This window comes from Epinephelus moara, chromosome 24 (assembly GCF_006386435.1).
Source record: "Epinephelus moara isolate mb chromosome 24, YSFRI_EMoa_1.0, whole genome shotgun sequence".
NCBI classification, from domain to species: domain Eukaryota; kingdom Metazoa; phylum Chordata; class Actinopteri; order Perciformes; family Serranidae; genus Epinephelus; species Epinephelus moara.
The window spans coordinates 26,541,710-26,563,055 of record NC_065529.1 but is presented as its reverse complement, the minus strand read 5'-3'; the positions used below and the strand labels follow the sequence as shown (position 1 = coordinate 26,563,055).

The window sequence follows — 21,346 nt, the reverse complement described above, 5'->3', positions numbered from 1 at the left end:
TAAATGTAGTGGAGTAAAAAGTACAATGTTACTCCAAGTTGTACTTGTGCTGGCAGCTAAGCCAAACACCCCTCTACTCTTTGATCAATGTTTTAATAATTTCTCTTAAAAGCATTTAAGGTTAAATACTGTCAAGAATCTAGTGAGACTGTGGTAAAAAAACACGTCAACTCATTAACTTGTAAAAGGATAAATAGCATGTGATGACCTTAAAATGACAGTACATCAGCTTTTGGCCTTTTGGTTTAAATATTTATGAGCAATTCAGACTAACCTGGAGTTTTCTGAGTTACTTCCTATTAAAGCAACTAACCAGATCCGCTGGACTTGTTGTTGGACTCTTAAAATGCTTGTGAGATGTCTCTGTAACTTCCACACTGGTCACATACTGTACTCAGAGGTCTGTTCCATGCCGGGTGTTCCTGCTGTTGTTGAAGCCAGGCTTGTTTATCTCAGCAGCAGGTTAGCCTAGAGACAACTCCTCATGATCCCCAGCCCCACCAGCCGTGTTCCCAGCACAAGAAGAAGAGCCCTAACTGTAGGATGCACTGTATAAAGGCCCAGCTGATGTGACACCACAGTGAGCCCTTTGTTGAGTTGCAGACTGACGATACACAAGAGAAACACACTCAGACTCTGAAACTGATCACAAACAGTAGGCTGCATCTACAGTACAGTTATATTCAATGGAGCGCACACTGTTTGTTGCTGAGCAGCAGCTGTGTGACTCTACATTTGTACAGCTGAGTAGACACTTTATTATCTCTCAGCTCAAAGGCAGCTGCACGGTGCGGAGGGGCGGAGAGCCCCATCAAATTATCTTTATTCATTATGTGCTTCATCTTGTTCAGGCCTTTGTTCTGCATCCTGTGAAGAGTTTAATGTGATAAATGGCGCCAAATGAAGCACAGTGAGAATATGCATGACCATTTGGTTAACTATTTACGGAAAGACACAAGTTTGTCAAGGGAGTTCGGCTCTTTGCAACTTAATTACCTGCCACTATGGTTGCATAACATAAACTTAAATACTTGACTTCTTACACTCAAGGGTCAGGTGTTCAGTCACCCGTTGCCCCTTGGAAAAAAAGATATAAAAATGTATTTAATTTAGATGATCTCAGAAACTGGACCATTCTCATCAGAAAGATACCGGTGTATTGAAAAAGAATAAACTAAACTTATCTGTTCGTTTATGAATAAAAGTGTATTGATTTTTTAATTAATACAGCATAGTATGTATAGCATAGCATACATAGTCATGGTTTTAATGCAGGACTGATTCAGGTCTGAACAGCCCGTTAAAGCTTAAGTAGGCAGTTTAATTTTGGCTACCTTTGAACATATTATAATTCAAGACCTCTTCACCTCTTCTTGGCACAGGTCATTTCAGAGAGTGTTGCTACTGGCCGTTCTATAAATGCACATATGCATGCTCGTCACTTAGGTGAAATCTTGATTCAATGCTAGAGAATCTATTCCAGCTTGGCTACAACCACCCGCACTGCAAAGCAACACGAAAAGGAAGACATGTCGAAGACTTCTCTCACAATAAACAAAAAAGATTACTTGTCAATACCGGTGAGACGTTTCAGAGAGGGAGAGAAAATGTTGCTAGTAATTTAGCCTTTTGCTAACTGGAGACAAATGCTCATGGCTGCAGCTTCAAGTTAACATTCATGTAGCTAACATTAGCGTTACAGACTTCCTGGAAGGAGAGCAGAAAGCAGCCGCAGCAACCTGAATCCAGCCAGTGTAAACCCCAGCACCAGAAGACCAGACAGCTACCGTTACACATGTTTGACACCAGGCATAGTAACATTAGCATTATGTCTTTGTGGGGAAAATGTGTCCAGTAGAAGACAAGTGCTTTGTCTGTGAATCCTGTGAGTTATAATGAAGCCAATTTGTGTACTTGTAATAGACACTGTCGCTATTGAGCCATGTTTGTGTTTTAGGTGTTTCGAATCGACTAAACTTTACAGCTCTTCACAGAAACCCCACCGCCGACTAGTGTTTTCAGGGTGTAACTGCACACACCACCACACAAGTATAAATGCTCACCATGACGTAGGCCACGTGCGTAGGCTCTGCATAGAGGTGATGCACAAGTATAAATTCTGCTTTAGAGGTGCTGGTTGGTTGATTTTGTGACCTTGGACAGAGCCAGGTGAGGTGTTTGCCTGTTTCCACTCTTTACGTTAAGCTGAGTGACCCACCCGCTGGCTCAGCTTCAGATTTAGTGAACATGGCAACTCCCCTTTCATTTAACTCAGCAAGAAACAGTGATTAGGCTAAGTGTGTTTTACAAAATATTTAACTATTCCTTTAAGTTTTATTCTATAGAATAATAGAAACTGATGAAACTTTAAGTTGGTCTTTAATTGTCTTAATTCTATCTCACCAGCTGTCCCAAACCCAAAGATATTCACATTAATTTAAACTAAATAAATTGATCAAATTAACTTGGTGTGCCCAGATCTAAATTTAGCTCCACCAAGTGTCACCTCTGTGTTTCTCACACCAGTCATTACTCATGAAGCCACTCTGCTCCGTGGGCGACAGAGCGATAGGGAGGACGTTACATAACAGTGGGTGGAAATACCACAAGTCTGTGAGTGGATTCCCGCGAGTTCCTTCACTGTGAGACCCGTCTCCGTGGATACTGTGAGTCATCGCTCCTGTGATGTCATCAGCGCCTGAGTAACACGTGGAAAAGGGCGCGCAGATTTGAGCAACTTGCCTCTGTGTTATGCCGGTTCACGTGGACTGTCTGCGTGAACAGGGAACCGTGGGATTGTCGGGGGTGTGACCGAAAAACACTATTGGGCAGTGGGAGAGGAGCTGGTGCTGTAAAACCTCTGTGGGAACGAGACACGACCCACGGCTGTAACTTTAGATACAACACCTTCTGTGACCACAATTAACTATATAGATAAACTTTATTTAATTTCAACACCAGAGCGCTTAATATTAAAATTAAAATGTGTCCCTATTATTATGAGTATAATACTCCCTCAGTCTAACTACTGAAGATAGTTCAGAGCTTATAACAGTGATCAGGAGCGTTTAATAAGCTCTACACCACACACATACAGGGACTTTATCAGCAGCACAAGGACACCATTATTTGGATGCCTTATCTCTTATCTGTCCTGGTGAAATGGCTCAACTCTCAGTCAACTGATTACATAACCAACACCATGTACCACAGAAAAGGAGGGAAATCTGAGCATATACATGTAGACAGACAGAGCCATGAACTGGTCAGGTTACTTTCTATACTTCCTTGTGACAAATCACATCTTCACCAGCCCACTGTCACACTGTGTGTTGTGTCAGTAACTCAGATGAGACAAATCTTATTTAGACATTTTAATTACATTTAGACATAAAATGACTTTAGCTCAAGCTGTATGGTATGGAGCCTTTAATTTAAGAGATTTACAGTCTATTTGAAATGCCACGCATCACCAGTTGCTACTTTTAGGCAAAACTTTTATTTTTAAACATTTCTATTTATTAAAACATGTTTCCAGTTCAATTTTGACTACCTAAAATGCGAATGTTTCAATCTTTACACCAATTTGCTTTTGTATATATATATAAATGTATTTGTATATCTACCACACATTAAGTTTTTATATTCTTAGATGAAAACCTGATAGAAAATGCAATTACAGTAAATGAGATTTGGAGCTGAATGACTCATAATTCAACATCTTTTTCATTGGTTTTGCTAACTATAACAATCTGACACCTCATGACAAGTTCAATTAATTAAGTTGGAATTAAAGACTAGAGTAAAAATGATTAAAGTCAATACAAATATTATTTAAAACAAAGCATTAATATTTAAATCTTGAGTAAAATAATTTAACATTTATTACAAACATTATTTAAAAGAAATATAAATGCTATTTATAATAAAGCTTTTCATTAAAATAAAAAATGCAGTAAATACATTTAATAAATATTTGGCATAGCATCAGATCAATAGTATTTGACATGAAAATATGTTTTGATTAGATAATTGATAATTTGTTTGAAATTAAGTGATTCATGTTATTTAATACATGGATTTATTGGTTGAATTAACTGACATGATTTGATGATTTGAGCAGAATCAACAGACTCACACTTTCTGTCCCCTGGGCCATCAGAACTCTGAACTCCCATTCCTCATAAACTGTCCTAATGTTCATTCCCAGTCTGGGTGACATTACATACATTAAGTGCAATAACATCTGCCTCTTACTATTTATTTGATTCTTACTTATTGGTGATATGATGGGGTTATTTTCTGGGTTGTCACTTGTTGTTCCTTTTAACTTGCACTGTGCACAGTTGTAGCTTTTAAGTTTAATTGTACTGCTTCAATGACAAAAGATTTTTTAATTCTATTCTTTGAGGTTATCTACCTTATACTCAAACTGATGATCATTTCAATAAATGAAGAAAATGAATGGAGTTGTCCTCATCTTCTGTTGTCTATGCCGCGTTGAGTTCAGGCAGGCATTGAGGCTGAAACCCAGCAGAAAACTCGACAATATCAAATGGTAAAAGACGCCATTATGTTACACCAGTAGACCGGGCACAAACTCAACAGCACCACCAAGTGGCGTGGATCAACAAGAAAAATGATCTACACTGAGGTGAAGGATGGCAGACAAAATACTTTAAGATAAACAATAGATACTAGCATTTAAAGAGGAAAGCAGTGCAGCTCAAACCAAACAAACTGCAGCTACATCAATGGGCAACAGAAGGATCAACTAAATCCACTGTACTGATTTCATGTGAAAGTGACTGTTATTTGGCTCCAGTTCAGCTCCTTGACTGATGCTGTAGCAGTGCCCTCTGGTGGACAACAACAACACTGTCTGATTATTCTCATGAAAAGCAAGAAGGAATTAACACACACAAGGAATGCAGGTTTTTGTAATCAACCAGTATCTTTAATTGAAAGACCATTTCACATTGTATCAAACGAAAGAAAAATAATGGAAAACTTCATAGACAAAAATCGGTCGTGTTCATACACATTTTTTCTACATCAATGCCATAGTTTTGCATCTTTAAATGAGGGGGTGTGTTTATTACAAACAACCAACCATGAACAGATGGAAACCTTCAGTGTGAAGTAAGAAAGTAGCACATTGAAAAACGGTTGGCTTTACAGACAATCAAAAGGAGGGACTCTCTCACATATCACCCCAATCCTTACTTTAAAAAAAGAAAAATGCTGGCGTTGAAAAAGAAGAAACTACTCACACTACGTCAAACTACACAGTACATTCATCGACAAAAACCAAAACTCAAAAATGACTGGTGAACTGGAATGCAGGGTGGCACGACTGTTTCTGGACTGACGAGATGGACTTAGGCGAGGCGTCACACCTGTACACACCCACTCAATGTATGTGAAAATTACCATAACAAGTCAAGGGGAGGGACACTAAAATGCTCTGATTGTTTAAAAAACTCAACACAAAAATGGCCGCACGGCCATGTTGAACTCCGTCATTTGAAACGGCCAAGCCTGTACAACCGTTCATCTGCAGCTCCCTTTGCACACGACAGACGCTCCTCTACTTTCTGTCGTTCGACCTGGAGCGGCTGTGGGGATGGGGAAAAAGTAGAGTTAAAGAGAACAAGAATTACTGACATTCTCAGCTACATTTCATTCAAACAACAAATTGTGCCTTGGTTTGAAAGCTGCTCAGCCACGGAGGAGTGTTATTCTCAGTGATACAATGTCCTCTCAACAAAATCCAAAGGGTTCACATTAAACTGTCAAATATATATTAGGACACAAAACGGACACAATATCAGTACCTCCTTGATCGTGAAAAGGACCTTGAAGGTTTGTGGTTCCTGTCCCGGGAGAGGGACCTCTCCCTCCTCCTGTCTCTTGAGAAAGACCTGCAAAAGCCAAACCAGCCCACTAAGTAAACATGTCTCACGTTTTCTACACACTTATCACGTTTGCCTGGTATGTTGGGTGCAAGACTTCTAGGGTTGGGTCCCCTTTTAGATCAGGCTTTCAGTCAACAAAATACACAGACATATCAAACTCAGACCTAGACTATTTGGATAAAGTAGTTTATTTGGCCATCTTAGAAAATAAATACATGGTTAAACATAAAAACTAATTTAGTGGCTACCACTACAAACCACTTCTCAGAGAACAACAGGGCCCAGCTGGTCAAAAGTTTAATCTGGATCAGATTGATTCAGATTTGGAAGTCCCATGTTTTGCTATCCAGGATCAACTACCTTTGTGCAGGTTTTTCAAAGCAACACTGGACTGGGTCAACCTGATCCTGATACAAATTTTTCAAGATCACCTGATCTGAATACCCAGTGCTCTAGATGGGATTACGTAGCACAATGTAGGCTACTAGCTGAGTAAACAACAGGAAGACTTGACAGTGTGGTGTCACTTAGTGATTATATTTGAAGAGACAGAAAACAACACGGGGGTACAAGTGAATCCACCCTTCTGCTGCCATCAGGATCATCCTCATTTTTTTTGTGATCAAAATGTATTTCGATCCTATGACAAAGTTTTGATCAATGCACACTGATGGTTTAATCCAGATCAAAGCAAAGACTGGATTACGTTATCTAATCCAACTTCAAAACCTTATTCCCCTCTCTTGAAAAACCCTTTTTCAAGATTTGATCCAATCCAACAGCCGAAACTCGATCAGATTACTTCTGAACAACTGGATGATCACAGGTCTAAACCAAATCTTTGAGTTTCAGGTATATAAGACTAAATTGCAAATAATGAAAGCCAATTCTCATGAGGTTTAATCTTGGTTTTGAAAGGATTCAGATTCAATACTTGATTCGGTTTCTATAAAATGACTACACAATATTTCACGAAACATATCTTAAGAGAATACAGCAGAAGGATGTTCCATATTCAAGATTTTGGATTGACATGCTGAGAGCTGCCTTACCTGCTTCGACTGCGGCTGAAGCTCCTCCTGCGTGGAGATCTGCGCAGGGAAAATACAAAAATGTTAAGAACAAACACAGACGCACAGACCCCCCGCTTGCTCCACACTATTCCAATCCTTTTCTTACATGGGCCTCCTTCAACACAGCCCTTTGTCTAGCTCAGTAACTAAAAATGGAAATTAAAACACTTGGGTGTTTTTTTCCAGGAACACTATTATCTCAATCAGAAAATGTAACTCACTGGCAATGGACCAAGTGCATAAAGATGGCAGGTGCATAGGAATCATCTCTCACCTATCCCACGGTGCCATATGCATATTTAAATTAAGTCACACGTGTAAATCATATTCCAGGTTTTGATTTTAAGTTAAGTATGAAAAATATTAGTTTTTTTTTTATGGTGTCTGAGCCTCAAAGCTTGTTACAAAATTATAGTTAACTAACTAGCCACATTTTCCCCTATTAGAAGATAAACGCTGCACTGTGGACTGGCCATAGTGTTAAAAACACACACACAGAGGCCACCATCTGTATGAAACTGGTCCACTGCACTAAAAGGAAGCACATTAGAAATTGGAAGCTAGTAACAAAAACAATATACTGGTCACTGGGAATAAGTGTTGAGAAGCAACCAGACTAAGATCTGCTAAGACCAACCATACAGCACACAAAAATACCTTGTTATATTCATTTGGGGGTTGAGGAGAGTTTTGATTTGTGTGACTTCATAATTCTGCTCAGAGCCCCAACACATACCAGATGTTTGTCTATAATCGAAATCTCTGGAAATGTCAAGTTCCAGACTTTTGATTCAAATAATTAAAAAAAGAAAAGAAAGAACAACCTTTTCAAACCAGCTGTCTCTTCACTTTCAAAACTGTAATCAGCATTGTACTGAATGAAGCAGGAAAACTTACTAGTATTTTTGGTTTTCAACAAGCTAGATATGACGAAAGGGAGGCAGACTGCCGGCCGGGTAGGTAGAATTGGCTGAATAGGACTGGCCAGATGCTGCAAGGTGATTAGGTGGCAGGCAGATGGGGGCTGGCTGTGGCTTTTTTCCTGCTTTAATTGGTTAGCCGAAGGCTGCTGTTGGTAGGTTGTAGACATTTGGGAACGTAATACGCTGATTGGTCGGGAATGTGAGGTGGGCCGCTGCCGTTTGGATTAAGGTTGAAGGAGGAGGAGGTTGAGAACGGCATGCTGAGGAACCAATGGGTTGGTGCAACTTGACGACTGGCCATGCCTGGGTCATGTGACAGCACCAGCCAAGCTGATTGGTGCACGATGGTCAGCAGTCACATGATGCTGAAAGAGGACTAGTTGATTGACTCAGAGGGTGGTGAGAGGAGGCATGGTGACGGCTCTGCAACGGGTTTCATTCTTATTAGATGAAAAATAAAAAGCATCCTCAAACAAAAGGAAAAAAATGCATCACATTTGGCACTTTTATCCCCCCAAATTTTAAACAGATTATACTTTTACTGACACAGGAATTGTCTCATCCTATTTCATAGACCTATTTTGCCACTTTGAAGCAGTTAAAATGCACTAACTTTTTGTAAGTGCACAAATAATATTTACTTCTAAAAAGAAGAACTCATGCCTAAAGCACTGCAAGTTTGGCAGGCCAGATTTGAAGATGCATTTTGCAATAGAAAGACTTCACTATATAACCTAGTATAATGTCCTATTCCCATGTCATATTTTTTAATTTGGTTATGAATGACTATCTGTTTGGCTCCCTACATAAAATGCCTATTAATAATATCAATGAAGATGGAACTATCACAAATGTACAATCAGCAGAGAATATTACAAACACTAGAAATGCCCAGACTGGAAAACATAAGCAATTATGAGGACATATACTGTGGGTAAGAGAGTGAAATCAGTAAGTCACAGAGCAGGATTTAAGTACAAGATAGACCATAAGCTGTCTCTGCTGGCCACTGACAAACAACAACATGGGTCACCTTCGTCTGGGTGGTGGGCTACGACGCCTGTAGTCATCACGGTCTCGAGGACGCCTGCTCCATGGAGGGGGAGCACCGCGGGTGCGACTGCGCTTCTCACCATTGGACAGCTCTACACGCACCCGGCAACCACACAACGTCCTATAAAACAGCCGTCATTAGCCAACTCAAGATGAATCCAGTTACTCCAATTCTGACCACTGTAACGCAGATTTTTTCTTTTAGTTTGTTGCCTACCTTCCATCAAGCTCACGCACAGCATCAGTTGCATCTCTGGGATCTTCAAATTCTACAAAGGCGAAACCTGGAGGGTTCCTGGCCACCCAGACACTACGGAGGGGACCATAGTAGCCAAATGACCTCTCTAGCTCTGTCTTGTTTCCATTGTTGCCCAGATTTCCAACATAGACCTTACAGTCAAGAGGACAGTCACGATGCATGACTGGATCTGAAAAATAAACAAAGATAAGGAATTGGTTGTTAATGCAGGAGTTAGTTAAGAATTCAGAATATGTCTCATCAATTAAGCAGAACCACGCTCACAATCCTTCACATGTTTATATGACATTAGTTCACAACCTGGTGAAACAAAGACCGGTAGCCTGCTGGTTCTCGTACAGGGGCCATAATAAGGGCCTGAGATCTCTGCAGCACATGTACCACAATATAACGTTACCTCACGCCACAGATTTATGTTAACTCACGGGAAAAGCTTGAATCAGTAGATGTAACCAAGGTACCCGGCGTGTGACATCAAAAATGAACGTTAATTCTCCCTTGTCCGTAACGTTAACATGCGCTGCGCCTGAGTGCTCTCTCCCAACCAATCTTCCAGAATAACGTCGAACGGTGGTACGAAATATTTTCTGTTAAAGTTAGTGACTTTATGTGTCATGAAAAACATACAGTATGTATCTGAGAACGACATCTACAATGCAATCTTAAAACTGTTAACGGGAAGAAGCTTGGCCTCGAGTCCGACACTATGCTAACGTTAGCTTAACAAAAATATTATTCATGGTAGTTCGGCTAACACTGACCCCAACATTCACGGAGTAGGTCTAAATTTTGACTAAAATGAACGGCATCATAAACGATATAACCTATGCGTCACCTTATAAGCACTTTATTTTATATTTGACATTAGATTATGTTTCGACGCCTTGACGCTAACGCTTGCTAATGGCTATCTAACGATAGCTAAAATGGCTGTCGTCTTTCTGAGGCCTAGTGCTAAGGAGCAGCATTCCGTTAGCAACCATAGAAATTAAACAACAAAATTAGATTAAACTGATGCAGCGACATGACTAATCAACACAAAATTGCACCCTTAAAAGGTTTAAGCATCACACACGCTTAATAATGTGGTTCAAGCTTCACCTTTATCGTTGCAAACCACAGCTCCGATCAGCGCTCCTCCGGCTGGTTTGTTCTCTCGGTCGTCGATGGAAAATGGCGTGACGGAAAATACGTTTGTGAGAGGGGAGACCGGGCTGCTGCTCCCCGGAGGGCGGGGTAACCTAGTGTTACTGTGTGAACCCTGTGAACCTCACCTCTCACAACATATTAATATTAAAACTGTCTTAACGCACGAGAACATATGTTTTAGTGAGATGCACTTCTAAATTATTTAGGTATTTTAGTCACGAACGCACACTTTGAAGCTGCAATACCATCTTTGACCACACAGTGGGAGTCAAACAAGTTGTGGCGCTGTTTCCCCATTTTTGGAAAGGGATCCACAGTACGTATCTCTCTACAGTAATTGATGTATGATGTGTAGATCACCTTAATTTTGCAGCTGATAAGGGTAGGGATGAAGTTGTTACTTTATAGTCAAATTTATTTATACAGCATATTTCAGCAACATGGCAATTCAAAGTGCTCTCCATAAAAACATCAAAAGCATCAAGACAAGGTGCAAAAGAAACACACTTTAATTTAATAGACATTTATTTATCCCGAAGGAAATTATTGTGCCAGAGAATGCTCCAAATTACAGTAACACTAAGTACAGTAATCACAATTTCAACGATTCACAATCAGTACCAACCAGACCACCAGTGGGTTCCCCAGGTCAGGGTCAGTCACTGGGCCCAAATACAAATATACAAGATAGAAGTGTTCTCAAGGAGCAAAAGCAAAAACCCATGCCTAATAGATTTACAGTAAGAGTAAGATAAGTACAAGAGTTACTAAAAATGAACTAAAATGGTGGAAAAAACAGACTGCTCCTGGTTATCAATGTTATATTGAATATGAAATAACAATGAGAAGTAGTATTGCACATGACTGAGAAGATGATATTGCACTACATTGACCAGTGAACATGATAATGGTTATAAAAGGACATTTAAAAACAATGCATAAAGACCCAGATAATAGAAAATAAAGAGCTAAAATATGCTAAGACGGGTATAAAATACAAGAATAATAGCTAAAGTGTGGTTAAAATCTATTAAAAATATTTGAATAATAAAACTTAAAGTGCAGTGTAAGAAACAGATAAATATTTAATTAAATCAAAGACAGCGGCAAACAGAAAAGTCTTCAACTCTGATTTAAATGAACTGAGAGTTGCAGCAGACTTGCAGTTTTCTGGGAGTTTGTTCCAGATAAATGGGGCATAAAAACTAAATGCTGCTTCACCATGTTTAGTCTTGACTCTGGGGACACAAAGCAAACCTGTCTCAGAAGACCTGAGAGGTCTGGGTAGGTGTAGTAGAAGGTCAGAAATGTATTTGGGCTCTAAACCATTCAGTGCTTTGTAAACCAACAGTAGTAGGGTCAATCTCTGACAGGCAGGAAGCCAGTGTAAACATCTCAGAACTGGAGTGATGTGATCCACTTTCTTGGTCTCAGTGAGGACTCAAGCCACAGGTAACCAATTGATTTTTAAGGAGACCTGTAAAGACACTGTTACAGTAGTCAGGTCTAATAAACATAAATGCATGGACAAGTTTTTCCAAATCCAACTGAGATATAAATCCTATAATCATTAATATGTAATTAAGGTGATAGTAGGTTGACTTTGTATTTTTGTGTTAATGTAGCTACTGAAATTCAGGTCTGAGTTCATAGCTTGGGAACCTCCACCGATGGATCAATAAGGTCCAAGGATCAGGGTTTATTGTAAATAAAATTAATTAAAATAAACCTTATTTTAAACACAGATCTCTGATTCTGGTAGACCAGTTACAGCAGTTCTTCTCATGGTCCTGGTTGGTTCCATAATTTTGCACACAAGAGAAATTAAATTTGCCAGCACATACTTGCTCTTATCATGTTTTTTTTCAGTCACCTTTATTATGCTGAATCTAATCTGAATCTATTAGGTTTGTTCTGCACTTCCTGTACAACCCTGAAAAATGACTGTGCATGCAAGGAGAGTAAAGTTATGTAGGCCAGTGCAGCATCTAAATCCTGGATTTGCATACCACCGCTGTATTTTCTTAGGATGTGAAATGCATCGAAGAGCACCAATACAGTGTTTGCAAATGTAAATGCACTTCTCTCTATGTCCTCACCTCACCTCCGTGAATAATGGCAGCTTGTATTGTGCAAGGTTGGGCGGCTGCCATCTGACTTCCACACATCTTATCAGCCTGAATTTCACTTGCTGGCTTATCTTTATCACTCTTACTACTCTATTTCCCTTTTGGGTTCTTGAATTTCGTGGTTGCTGCAACCTGCAAATTTCTTACAGCACATTTTTACTCGTGGATTCCAGACACAACTGATGTTGCTCACAAAACAGCCTGCATTGTTAACAGCTTGATTTGAGGATGCTTATTTATATTCATTCATTTTCTTTACCTGCTCACCCATTTCATATGGGTATAGAGCCTTCCCTAGCATTAGACCTATACAGATGGTTGTGCACCAGGCTCTGCAGAGGTGCTTTTGAGGGTCAGTGAGGATGAGTAGAAGACTGAAATCCCACTGAGCAGCAATCATGTGTGAATGTCACAGACTCAAAGGTATATATTACACATTAACACAGGAATAAAACGTCGTGCTAATGCAGAGAAATTCCTATAGATACAGATCTGGGGTAGACTGAACCAGAGTAATGAGAACTGGCACTATATACATGCAAATAGTGAAAAAAAAACGTATTCACTTTCACAGTCATACCATGTCGTGACATAGTAGTAGTTTTTATTTTGCAACCTCAAGCAAGTGAAGGGGAATATGCGCAGTGACTGAGGATTCCTTCAAGCTTAATGATGCATTTATATCAACTGGGAATTGACAGCTTCGGCTCTATGTGCGTGTCCTGATCCTATATACACTGTTCTCACTTGTTTAAAAGCGTTTACAGTCAACAAAATTGATTTTGCACCAAGTTGTTCGTGTGCATGGTCAATATGGACTGATTCGCGAGTGAGCTGTTAATGGACGAATTAATGCATGAAATTATGTCATGGGAATATTTAATATAGGCTAATTCCGAATAAAGTGGTGTCTTAAAAAATGTAACACTGGATTTCAAAATCCACCAGGCACTCAGTAACTTATCATTGTTTCACTGGCTGGGGAGTGAGTGGGCAGCCACAGCATTTGGCTGGAAGCAGGTGTTAATTTCCAAACCTGATTACAAGTGGATAAAGCAATTAAACGAAAGCTGCATTTGTTTGGCTTTTTCCACAACGGATCATACTAATTTAGACCCGGTGCTATAGTGGAAAACTGGATGATAAATTCAGATGAAACAGAAGAAATACACAATATAAATCCTATAATACACTGTTGTGAGTTGTTCTCTGTTGTCCCACTTACCGTGAACGCATCTGTATATAAACAACGCCCCCTCAGTCTGTTAGTAACCACCCACAAAGTTACTCAGCCAGGTGACAGCTGAGCCAGCAGAGACTCAACACGGCTCCACTCTACGCAACGCAACACAACAGACAACATAACGACAGCTGTCAGCGCCAAATCAAAGTGGAGGACACACCGACAGTTACGCCATTGTTGTTTTTGCTTTCTGTTTTTACACGAACGTAATTTAAAAGCCTCTCTTCCGGCTCGTTGTTGCACAGTAGTTAGCTAGCAGCGCGAGGATATCACTAACGTTAGCTTCTCTGACGTTTGGACCCAACGGTCACCGTCGACATGTCGGACCCGGCCGGGGAGGCGAAGCTGGAGCTGAAACAGGCGAGCAAGGAGGTGAAAGAAAGTGAGAATGTGGCGGAGAAATATTCTGCTATGACCGTGAGCAAGAATAGCGAAATGAACATGGGGGAGCTGTCGTCCGCCTTCAGTGCTGTGCCCACCCACAAACCAGTTAAGAAGGTAAGACTCTTGAGACAGTCTGACATATTTATACACTGCTTGTAGTTTTGTCAAAGTATAATACTGCACCTTTTTTGTTTGTGGCAATAATTTGGTTGCACGGAGTCAGTTGTACCCCACGAACTTCGTTCATTACGGGTCACACTAACGGTACTTCCCCACAGTATAACGTTACTGAGTAGGGGAGACTGGGGCTGGTGGGCACACTTTTCACTCTCTTTAGTTAGAGTATTCTAACCAGCAGAGAGTGAAAGATTAAGGTTCCAGCTACAAATACATATGTTTTAATGCAATGTTTTCTGAAAATTAGGTGATTTGTGTTTAAAGTCATATTGTGCCAGCCCCATCACAAGGTTCATTGGCACCATTGACTGTCAAAATAATGTGTGTAGCTTCTGTGACATCACCTTATGGTTTGTGGACTCCTTTTTTGAAGGCTTGAGTTTGGCATCATGGCTGTCACCCATCTTGGTTTTTTGAAGCCAGAAGTGAACGTATTTGTTCGAGAGGCTGGTGCCATGGCAAGATCGTTGAACGAAAGTTAAGGCAGTGAAAGTCTTAGTAAGGTGGGCGGGAGGGGAGGTGCATTGGTCCAACAAACCCCGACTTTTACCCAGGAGAGCGGGTGTTGCTTCCCGAAAGATTCTAAAGCTAAACCCCGTTCTTTCTTCCTAAACCTAACCACGTGCTTTTGTTGCCTAAATGTGACCACATGTGTTAGTTGTTGGAGGGAAAAAAAACAAGTCAACTTACATTGTTGTACTGACATAGTGCATTTATCTTGAATGAGACTGTATGTAAACTAGGGCTGTCAACAAATATTCTAAATTCGAATTTGAAAAAAAAATGGACCTTCGAATTTGAAAATTGATATTCGATTGTGGAGAGAAAAAAAAACACCACCGTAGCTGTCCTCTGTCCTAAAGTTGGGCATTTTAACATTTGGGTCTATGGGGATTGACTGGCTTCTGGAGCCAGCCTCAAGTAGCCATTTAAAGAACTGCAGTTTTTGGCACTTCTGTTTTGGCATAATTTTTCAGCCTTGGAGGTTGCCGTTTGATTGACACACATTATGGGATAGTTGTCACAATGTTAAAATGCTGTAGTTAGAAAAATAGAAGAACCAACAGAAACAATTTGAACATTTAATTAAAACAAGAACCAGAATTACAATTACTTTTGCCCTTGACCATTCAAGATAATAATAGAAAAAAATAACAATATACATATTGTTTTTAATCTTTCAAAATAGTTTTAATCTCTCAAACTTCAGTTACAGTGACAGCTATTAGTTCTACAAAATCCCTTACATCAGTGTGCCAACCAAGCCACAGTTGACTCAACTTTGTGATGAAATTATGTAAGCCAGCTGCCGTCACTCATCACAGACTTTCAAATCTTATGTCAATATGTAGCTGATTCCTTTGTCTATTAACTAAAGGTAACACATTCTTAATATCTCAACCTAACACAGTTTTATAATAAATTTAGACCACTTTTTTTACTTTCAGTACTGTAAAACTGTTATGTCACGCTCACCAAAAGATTTAGTGACGTTCAGATGTTTTATCATAGTAGATGCGTGCAGATGAAGGAAGCAAACTTTTTTTTGGGCATTTTTTGCCTTTAATCGACAGGACAGTGAAGTGTGAAGGGGGAGAGAGAGAGGGAGAGACATGCAGCAAAGGGCCACAGGCTGGACTCGAACCTGGGCCGCTGCGGCAACAGCCTTGTACATGGGGCGCCTGCTCTGCCACCAAGCCACTGACGCCCCGAAGGAAGCAAACATTTTGATGTTACATATTTGTTTCTGTGACCCTCAAAGGGCCAGAAAAAAGCCAACCAATCCGGGTCTACCCTAGATAACCCTCAATCCTTTGGTAAATAAAGGGAATAGTCTATATTTTAACCATACACTTGCAAGGTTAACACGTCTAAAAGAATGTTACATTCACACATGGATTGTCTCTCAATCTCTGTTGCATAATAAAGCTACCTATAGGCCTACCTACACAAAAAAGTGGTGTCACAGGCAGATCAATATTGTATGTGTGGTATATATGTGTGTTATAAAAAATAAAAGTATTTATAAAGTATTTCTGTTATATGTCACAGTAGGCATTATGGGATGTTGAAAGTTTGCTATTCTTTACCCCAGATTGTGAAAGAGTAAGAAGAGACACTTTTGGCAGGTTGTGCTTAAAAGCAGTAAGTAATAGGAGATCACCAATTACAAGTCACATTGGTCATATTACCACGTGTCTAGAATGACTCAACTGTCGAAGGTTTAAAAATGAAAAAGCAATATTGCTCCCTAAACAAAAAGACATATTCCATTTCTCTTTTTGGTATTCCCAGTTTCCTTCTCTAATAAGAATATCGCATAAATTGGTTGACTTCCTTACCGCATCCAGCTCAAGGAAACAACTGAAAGATCTGCTCCAAGTAGCACTTACAAAAGAGGAGTGTTAACCAACACTTTCAAGGAAGCAGGAAGGGTTGCACCATGAACTTTTGGGGAGTGTATAGTATTTGCAAACCTCATTTACGTTGGAGTAGACAAATGAATGCCAGTTTACAATAGAGTATACACACTGTATTGTCTTTTACATTGCGCAAGCATGTCACACACATAACTCAGCTATGACCAGGAATCTGTCAAATGCAAAGTCTCAACACTCAAGACTGATTAGCCCGCCTGGCAGCCTCAATATATAATTGTTTCACATCCTCATTCTCTCTCGGGGAGGAACTTAAGCATGAGCTTGTGATTTTGAGAACCTCAAATAGAACAGTTTGTGATTTTCCTTGTTTGGTTGGAGAGTTTAAAGTTGTTTGAATCAGTGGTGCACACTGGGTAGATGTGTGCTTCTGGGAAACTAACACAAGGGGTGAGAAACTAAAGGAATCTTCTCGTACAGTTAACATAAGTCACATTATTTTGTATGATCCCTGTTCAATAATAATAATAATGATAATACCACTACTACTACTGCTACTACTAATAAAAATGGTAATAATAATAAACTTTATTTATATAGCACCTTTCATACAAGAAATGCAGCACAAAGTGCTTTACAATAAGGGCAATATAAGCGCTGAGTACTTCACATGAAAGTAGACATCATAAAATCATGACATAAAATCATGTGTTGAACCATAAATCTTAAAATCACACAAAATCCAATATTTTAAAAGAGTTGGAGCAGCATGAAGTGTAAAAAGAGGAAGTTTCAGACCTGTGTTAGTATAGTCAGAGTGAGTTAAAGGCTAAAGGGAATAGACAGCTTTCTTTTAAAAATATTTAGACAGCTAGCTTCCCTGATATCTATAGGTAGTGTGTTTCTGTAATTTTGGGACGTTATTGTCAAAGGCTGCAACCCCAGTCCTCTTCCGTCTGTTGCTGGGAACCTCCAAAAGCTTGGTCCTAGCCCATTTAGGGGTTTGTATAGAAGGAGGAGGACCTTAAAATCAATTCTAAATTTAACAAGAAGCCAGTGCAGAGCAGCCAAGACTGGCCTGATGTGCTCTCTCCTCTTGGTTCTGGTAATAATATAATATGATATATAGGATATTAATATTAATGTTTAACAACTATTTCCCGGAACTTTAATCCTGGACATGGACACAACGAAAGGACTAAAATTGACCCCAATTAACTAGAGACGGCTGCTGTAGATATAAATTAATTTGTAGCAGTGTTTGTAAATCTGTCAAGTCAGGTCAAAGGTAGCCTCGTTCCATTTTTAGAAAAGGGGTAGAGGACTATTTGCTGTGTCTGTGCTGTGTATGTCCTCAGTGATCCAGGGCCAAAGCTCAGTGGAAGACATTTAGTGTGACACAGACATGGTTAGCTTATATGTTACAGGTGTTTAGTTTAATGTTTATGGTCCACAGTTATTTTTTATATTTAGGTCTTGATGGTTCAGTTAAGTTGCAAGCTTACAAATGGTTATGGACGGAAATGATGTTGGAGATTGGTCAACTCTCTCTTTCAGACAGGTGAAACATAAAACACACACCGACCTAAACAGAAGATACATTGCACATGATATGAATACATAAAACATGTAAAAATATGTAAAACGTGCTTAAACTAGCTCATGTAAAGGAATGTACATCAAGTGACAGCATAACATAAAACCTGGCGTACTTCCAGCCAGCACACTCAACCCAGTCCTTAGTGGTTATAACAACCTCACCGCCATCTCTTGGCACGAGTCCTGGAGTCTATAAGAAGGACATTGTAATGCAGTGAACACATAAAATCTTTAACACGGCTCCTTAGTAATCACATCTGAGGGAACCAACATCAGTCAGTCAGTCAGTCAGTCAGTCAGTCAGTAACAGTCAGGCTTAGAGACCCTGCAACCCAAACCTTCCTGTCCAGGAAATATGCGGTGTCTTGTCACCTAAATCTCAAGAAAACAGCTTCACATTGTTCTTGGTTGCCGTGTTATTTTCACTGGTATGTGGAGGCTTTTCAGCACCAGGCCTAAACCTAGAAACTAGAGACTGACCGAATCAGGATGAAGAACATGACTCTTAATCATTGTGGAGGAGAATGAGGCTGGGACTCACTGAAGTCTGTAAGCTGATTTATTAAGGTTATTCCCCCATGCTCTGATTCTTTATACCTCCAGACTTTTTAGGTTTTTGCTGAGACCTAAAAACAAAAGTTAACAATCTCACCTGTAAAAAACAAAACACTCCAGAAACTGCTGAGCTGTAGATATCTACCCATCCACTTCCCCATGTCCTGACTTGAGATAACGCTAACGCACCTAGAGGATTTTTTTTTCTCACTATCTCATGTTGCTTCGATGCAAAAACTACTGTCAACAAAAAAAATCTTGTTACGTGTGTGAAAAAAACTCAGCTGACAAGGCAGGAAGCCAGGTACACACAACAAAAACACAAGATCCTTCCTCCTACACACACACACACACACACACACACACACACACACACACACACACACACACACATGCTTGGCTTGGGCAATATTCATGTATTATGGTAGTAGCGTAGCAGTAGCAGTAGTGTAAAAAATACAGATGTTCCTCTGTCTAGTTAGACTCACAAGTCAGTCTTTAGACGCTTTGCTTAACTAAAGACTGATGTCTTTCTCCCTGATTTTGTGTTTAGATGGGCGGATACAATTTCAGAGTTTATAAAAACTCCCTATGTTGCAGAACTAATAGTAAATCCGCAGGGCGGTCCTTCGGTGGCTCGCTGAACTCTTGTGCTCGTAAACATAGTCCGACTGCGTTAAAAGTTTTAAACAAAGTCGCTGTAAGTCCTTCATTTCCACAATCTTGTGGACGGAGCACACGTTTGATAAAACAGAGTTAAATCTCTCAGCATCCATTTTCAAGCTCTCTGTGTGTTTGCTTCCTTGCGGACGAGAAAAGGGGGAGCGCACATTTCCGGGAGGTCGTGTCCTTTTAAAAAATGCAAGAGGTGTTGCTTTGTTGCCGGCCGTTTTCTCCGGTGTGTTAAACACACTTTAGAAAGGAGTGTCCCCAGACTATTGAAGGTGGAGATCTCTGATTGTCTGGTGGTGAGACTACTGTCTAGTAAACCAATACTGAGATGCTGCATGGAGGTGATGTATTGTAGTACACATGCCACCACAGCTTAATCTCTACTAGAGGAACAGGCAGCTGAGCTGAAAAAGATGGCGACTATGAGTGGTGGGGTAAATTTGGAGGACAATTGTAAAAGGACATTATCTCTGCCCCTGTTTCGGAGTATTTCCACATATAACTTCATCTTGAGATGATGTCTTCCAACTACAAAAGCCACATGATTTTATCTAACACATCTCCATTAAGCCCACTCATGTGTCTGTGTCTGTCCCAGCAACAAGTGTCATTGGGTCTTATTTCCTATCTATTTATTATTCTATGGGCCAAAAGTATTTAAACCCAGCAAGGCTTGTCTGAGTAGACTAATTGCATTTTATAAACACTAATACTGTCATACATATGGTATACCTCGGTGAAATGTCAGGAAGATATGAAGCTATGAAAAAGTAGATATCGCCCAAGCCTAGTGTGCACGCAGACATGCACAGACAGACACACACTTTCTGTTCACTTTGCCTGAGTATGGAATACCTACTCATATGGATGCAGAAAAATAAAGAACAGACAAGAGATGAAACTGCAACAAGCTAAATCTAATTAGGGTTGCCGGGTAGTCGGCCAGTCTAATAATTGTGGAAATTGATCCAGTTGTTACAGTTCAGATATGCATGCCAGCCACTGTCATACCACAACATCATAATACATTATTCTAATCAGAGCTGCAATGATTAGGTGAATAAATTAGTTGATCGGAAAAAAAAAGTAAAATAAAATTAGCTGCGAGCTATTTTGATAAACAATTTAGAATTTCAGTCATTTTTTTAAGCAAAAATGCCAACCATTTGTTGGTTCCAGCTTCTTTAAAAAGGAAAATTTGCTGCTTTTCTTTGTCATTTATGACAGTAAATGAAGAGTCTTTGGGTTTTGGGCTGTTGGTTGGACAACAGAAGCAAACTGAAGATGTCCCTTTGAGTTCTAGGATATTGTGACAAGCCTTTTTCACAGTTTTTTGACATTTTACAGACCAAACGATTAATCGATTAATCTTGAAGATAATCGGCAGATCAGTCAATAATGAAATGAATCGTTAGTTGCTGCCCTAATTGTAATGCATTGCACAGGTAAATATCATTTCTAATGCCAATTGAAATCAAATAAGTTAAACAGACCACAACGGAAGTGTAATACCATTAATTAGCAAATTTTTGAGCTGAAGAGCATTTTTTATAGGGATGCACCGAATATTCGGTAACCAAATATATTTGGCCGAATATTGCAAAAAAACACACATTCGGTATTCGGTGGAATAAGTTAAAAGCAAGGCCGAGTAATAGCGGCGTGTTTTGATAATGCAATCAAACAGCGTGCCGTGACAGGCGGAGTAAAATGTCGGCAGTGTGGCAATCCGCCCGTCACCGCACTCGCATTTGCGACTAAAAATAGTTTTGAGCGAGCAAAATAGGCTTAAATCATTCAGCACGCTGTGCGAGCAGCCTACAGATTTCAACCA

General features: G+C 39.8%; 2 protein-coding genes across 2 annotated transcripts in view; one reads left to right on the top strand and one right to left on the bottom strand.

The window, feature by feature from the left end:
• Positions 1-4,935: 4,935 nt before the first annotated feature.
• srsf3b (serine and arginine rich splicing factor 3b) lies at positions 4,936-10,483 on the bottom strand. Its single transcript, XM_050038072.1, has 6 exons — positions 10,328-10,483; positions 9,185-9,395; positions 8,948-9,088; positions 6,971-7,009; positions 5,838-5,924; positions 4,936-5,618 (listed from the first exon to the last, which is right to left on the bottom strand). Exons 2-6 carry the CDS (start codon positions 9,385-9,387, stop codon positions 5,591-5,593), a joined length of 498 nt encoding a protein of 165 aa, XP_049894029.1. The 5' UTR covers positions 9,388-9,395; positions 10,328-10,483; the 3' UTR covers positions 4,936-5,590.
• Positions 10,484-13,793: 3,310 nt separating this feature from the next.
• The window catches only part of LOC126386062 (S-adenosylhomocysteine hydrolase-like protein 1), a 21,238-nt gene continuing 13,685 nt past the window's right edge, over positions 13,794-21,346 (top strand). The window contains exon 1 of the mRNA XM_050038163.1: positions 13,794-14,245. Coding sequence (XP_049894120.1) covers positions 14,066-14,245 — 180 coding nt within the window. The 5' untranslated portion in view covers positions 13,794-14,065. The remainder of the gene's footprint in view (positions 14,246-21,346) is intronic.

What these genes read in the sequence shown, in the direction of transcription:
- srsf3b (XM_050038072.1), bottom strand. Translation starts at nt 9,387, where the DNA reads ATGCATCGTGACTGTCCTCTTGACTGTAAGGTCTATGTTGGAAATCTG. An exon ending in GTGCGTGAGCTTGATGGAAG is followed by an intron (nt 9,089 to 9,184) that starts GTAGGCAACAAA and finishes GCTGTTTTATAG; the next exon opens with GACGTTGTGTGGTTGCCGGG. An exon ending in AGCCCACCACCCAGACGAAG is followed by an intron (nt 7,010 to 8,947) that starts GTGACCCATGTT and finishes TTCCCTGCGCAG; the next exon opens with ATCTCCACGCAGGAGGAGCT.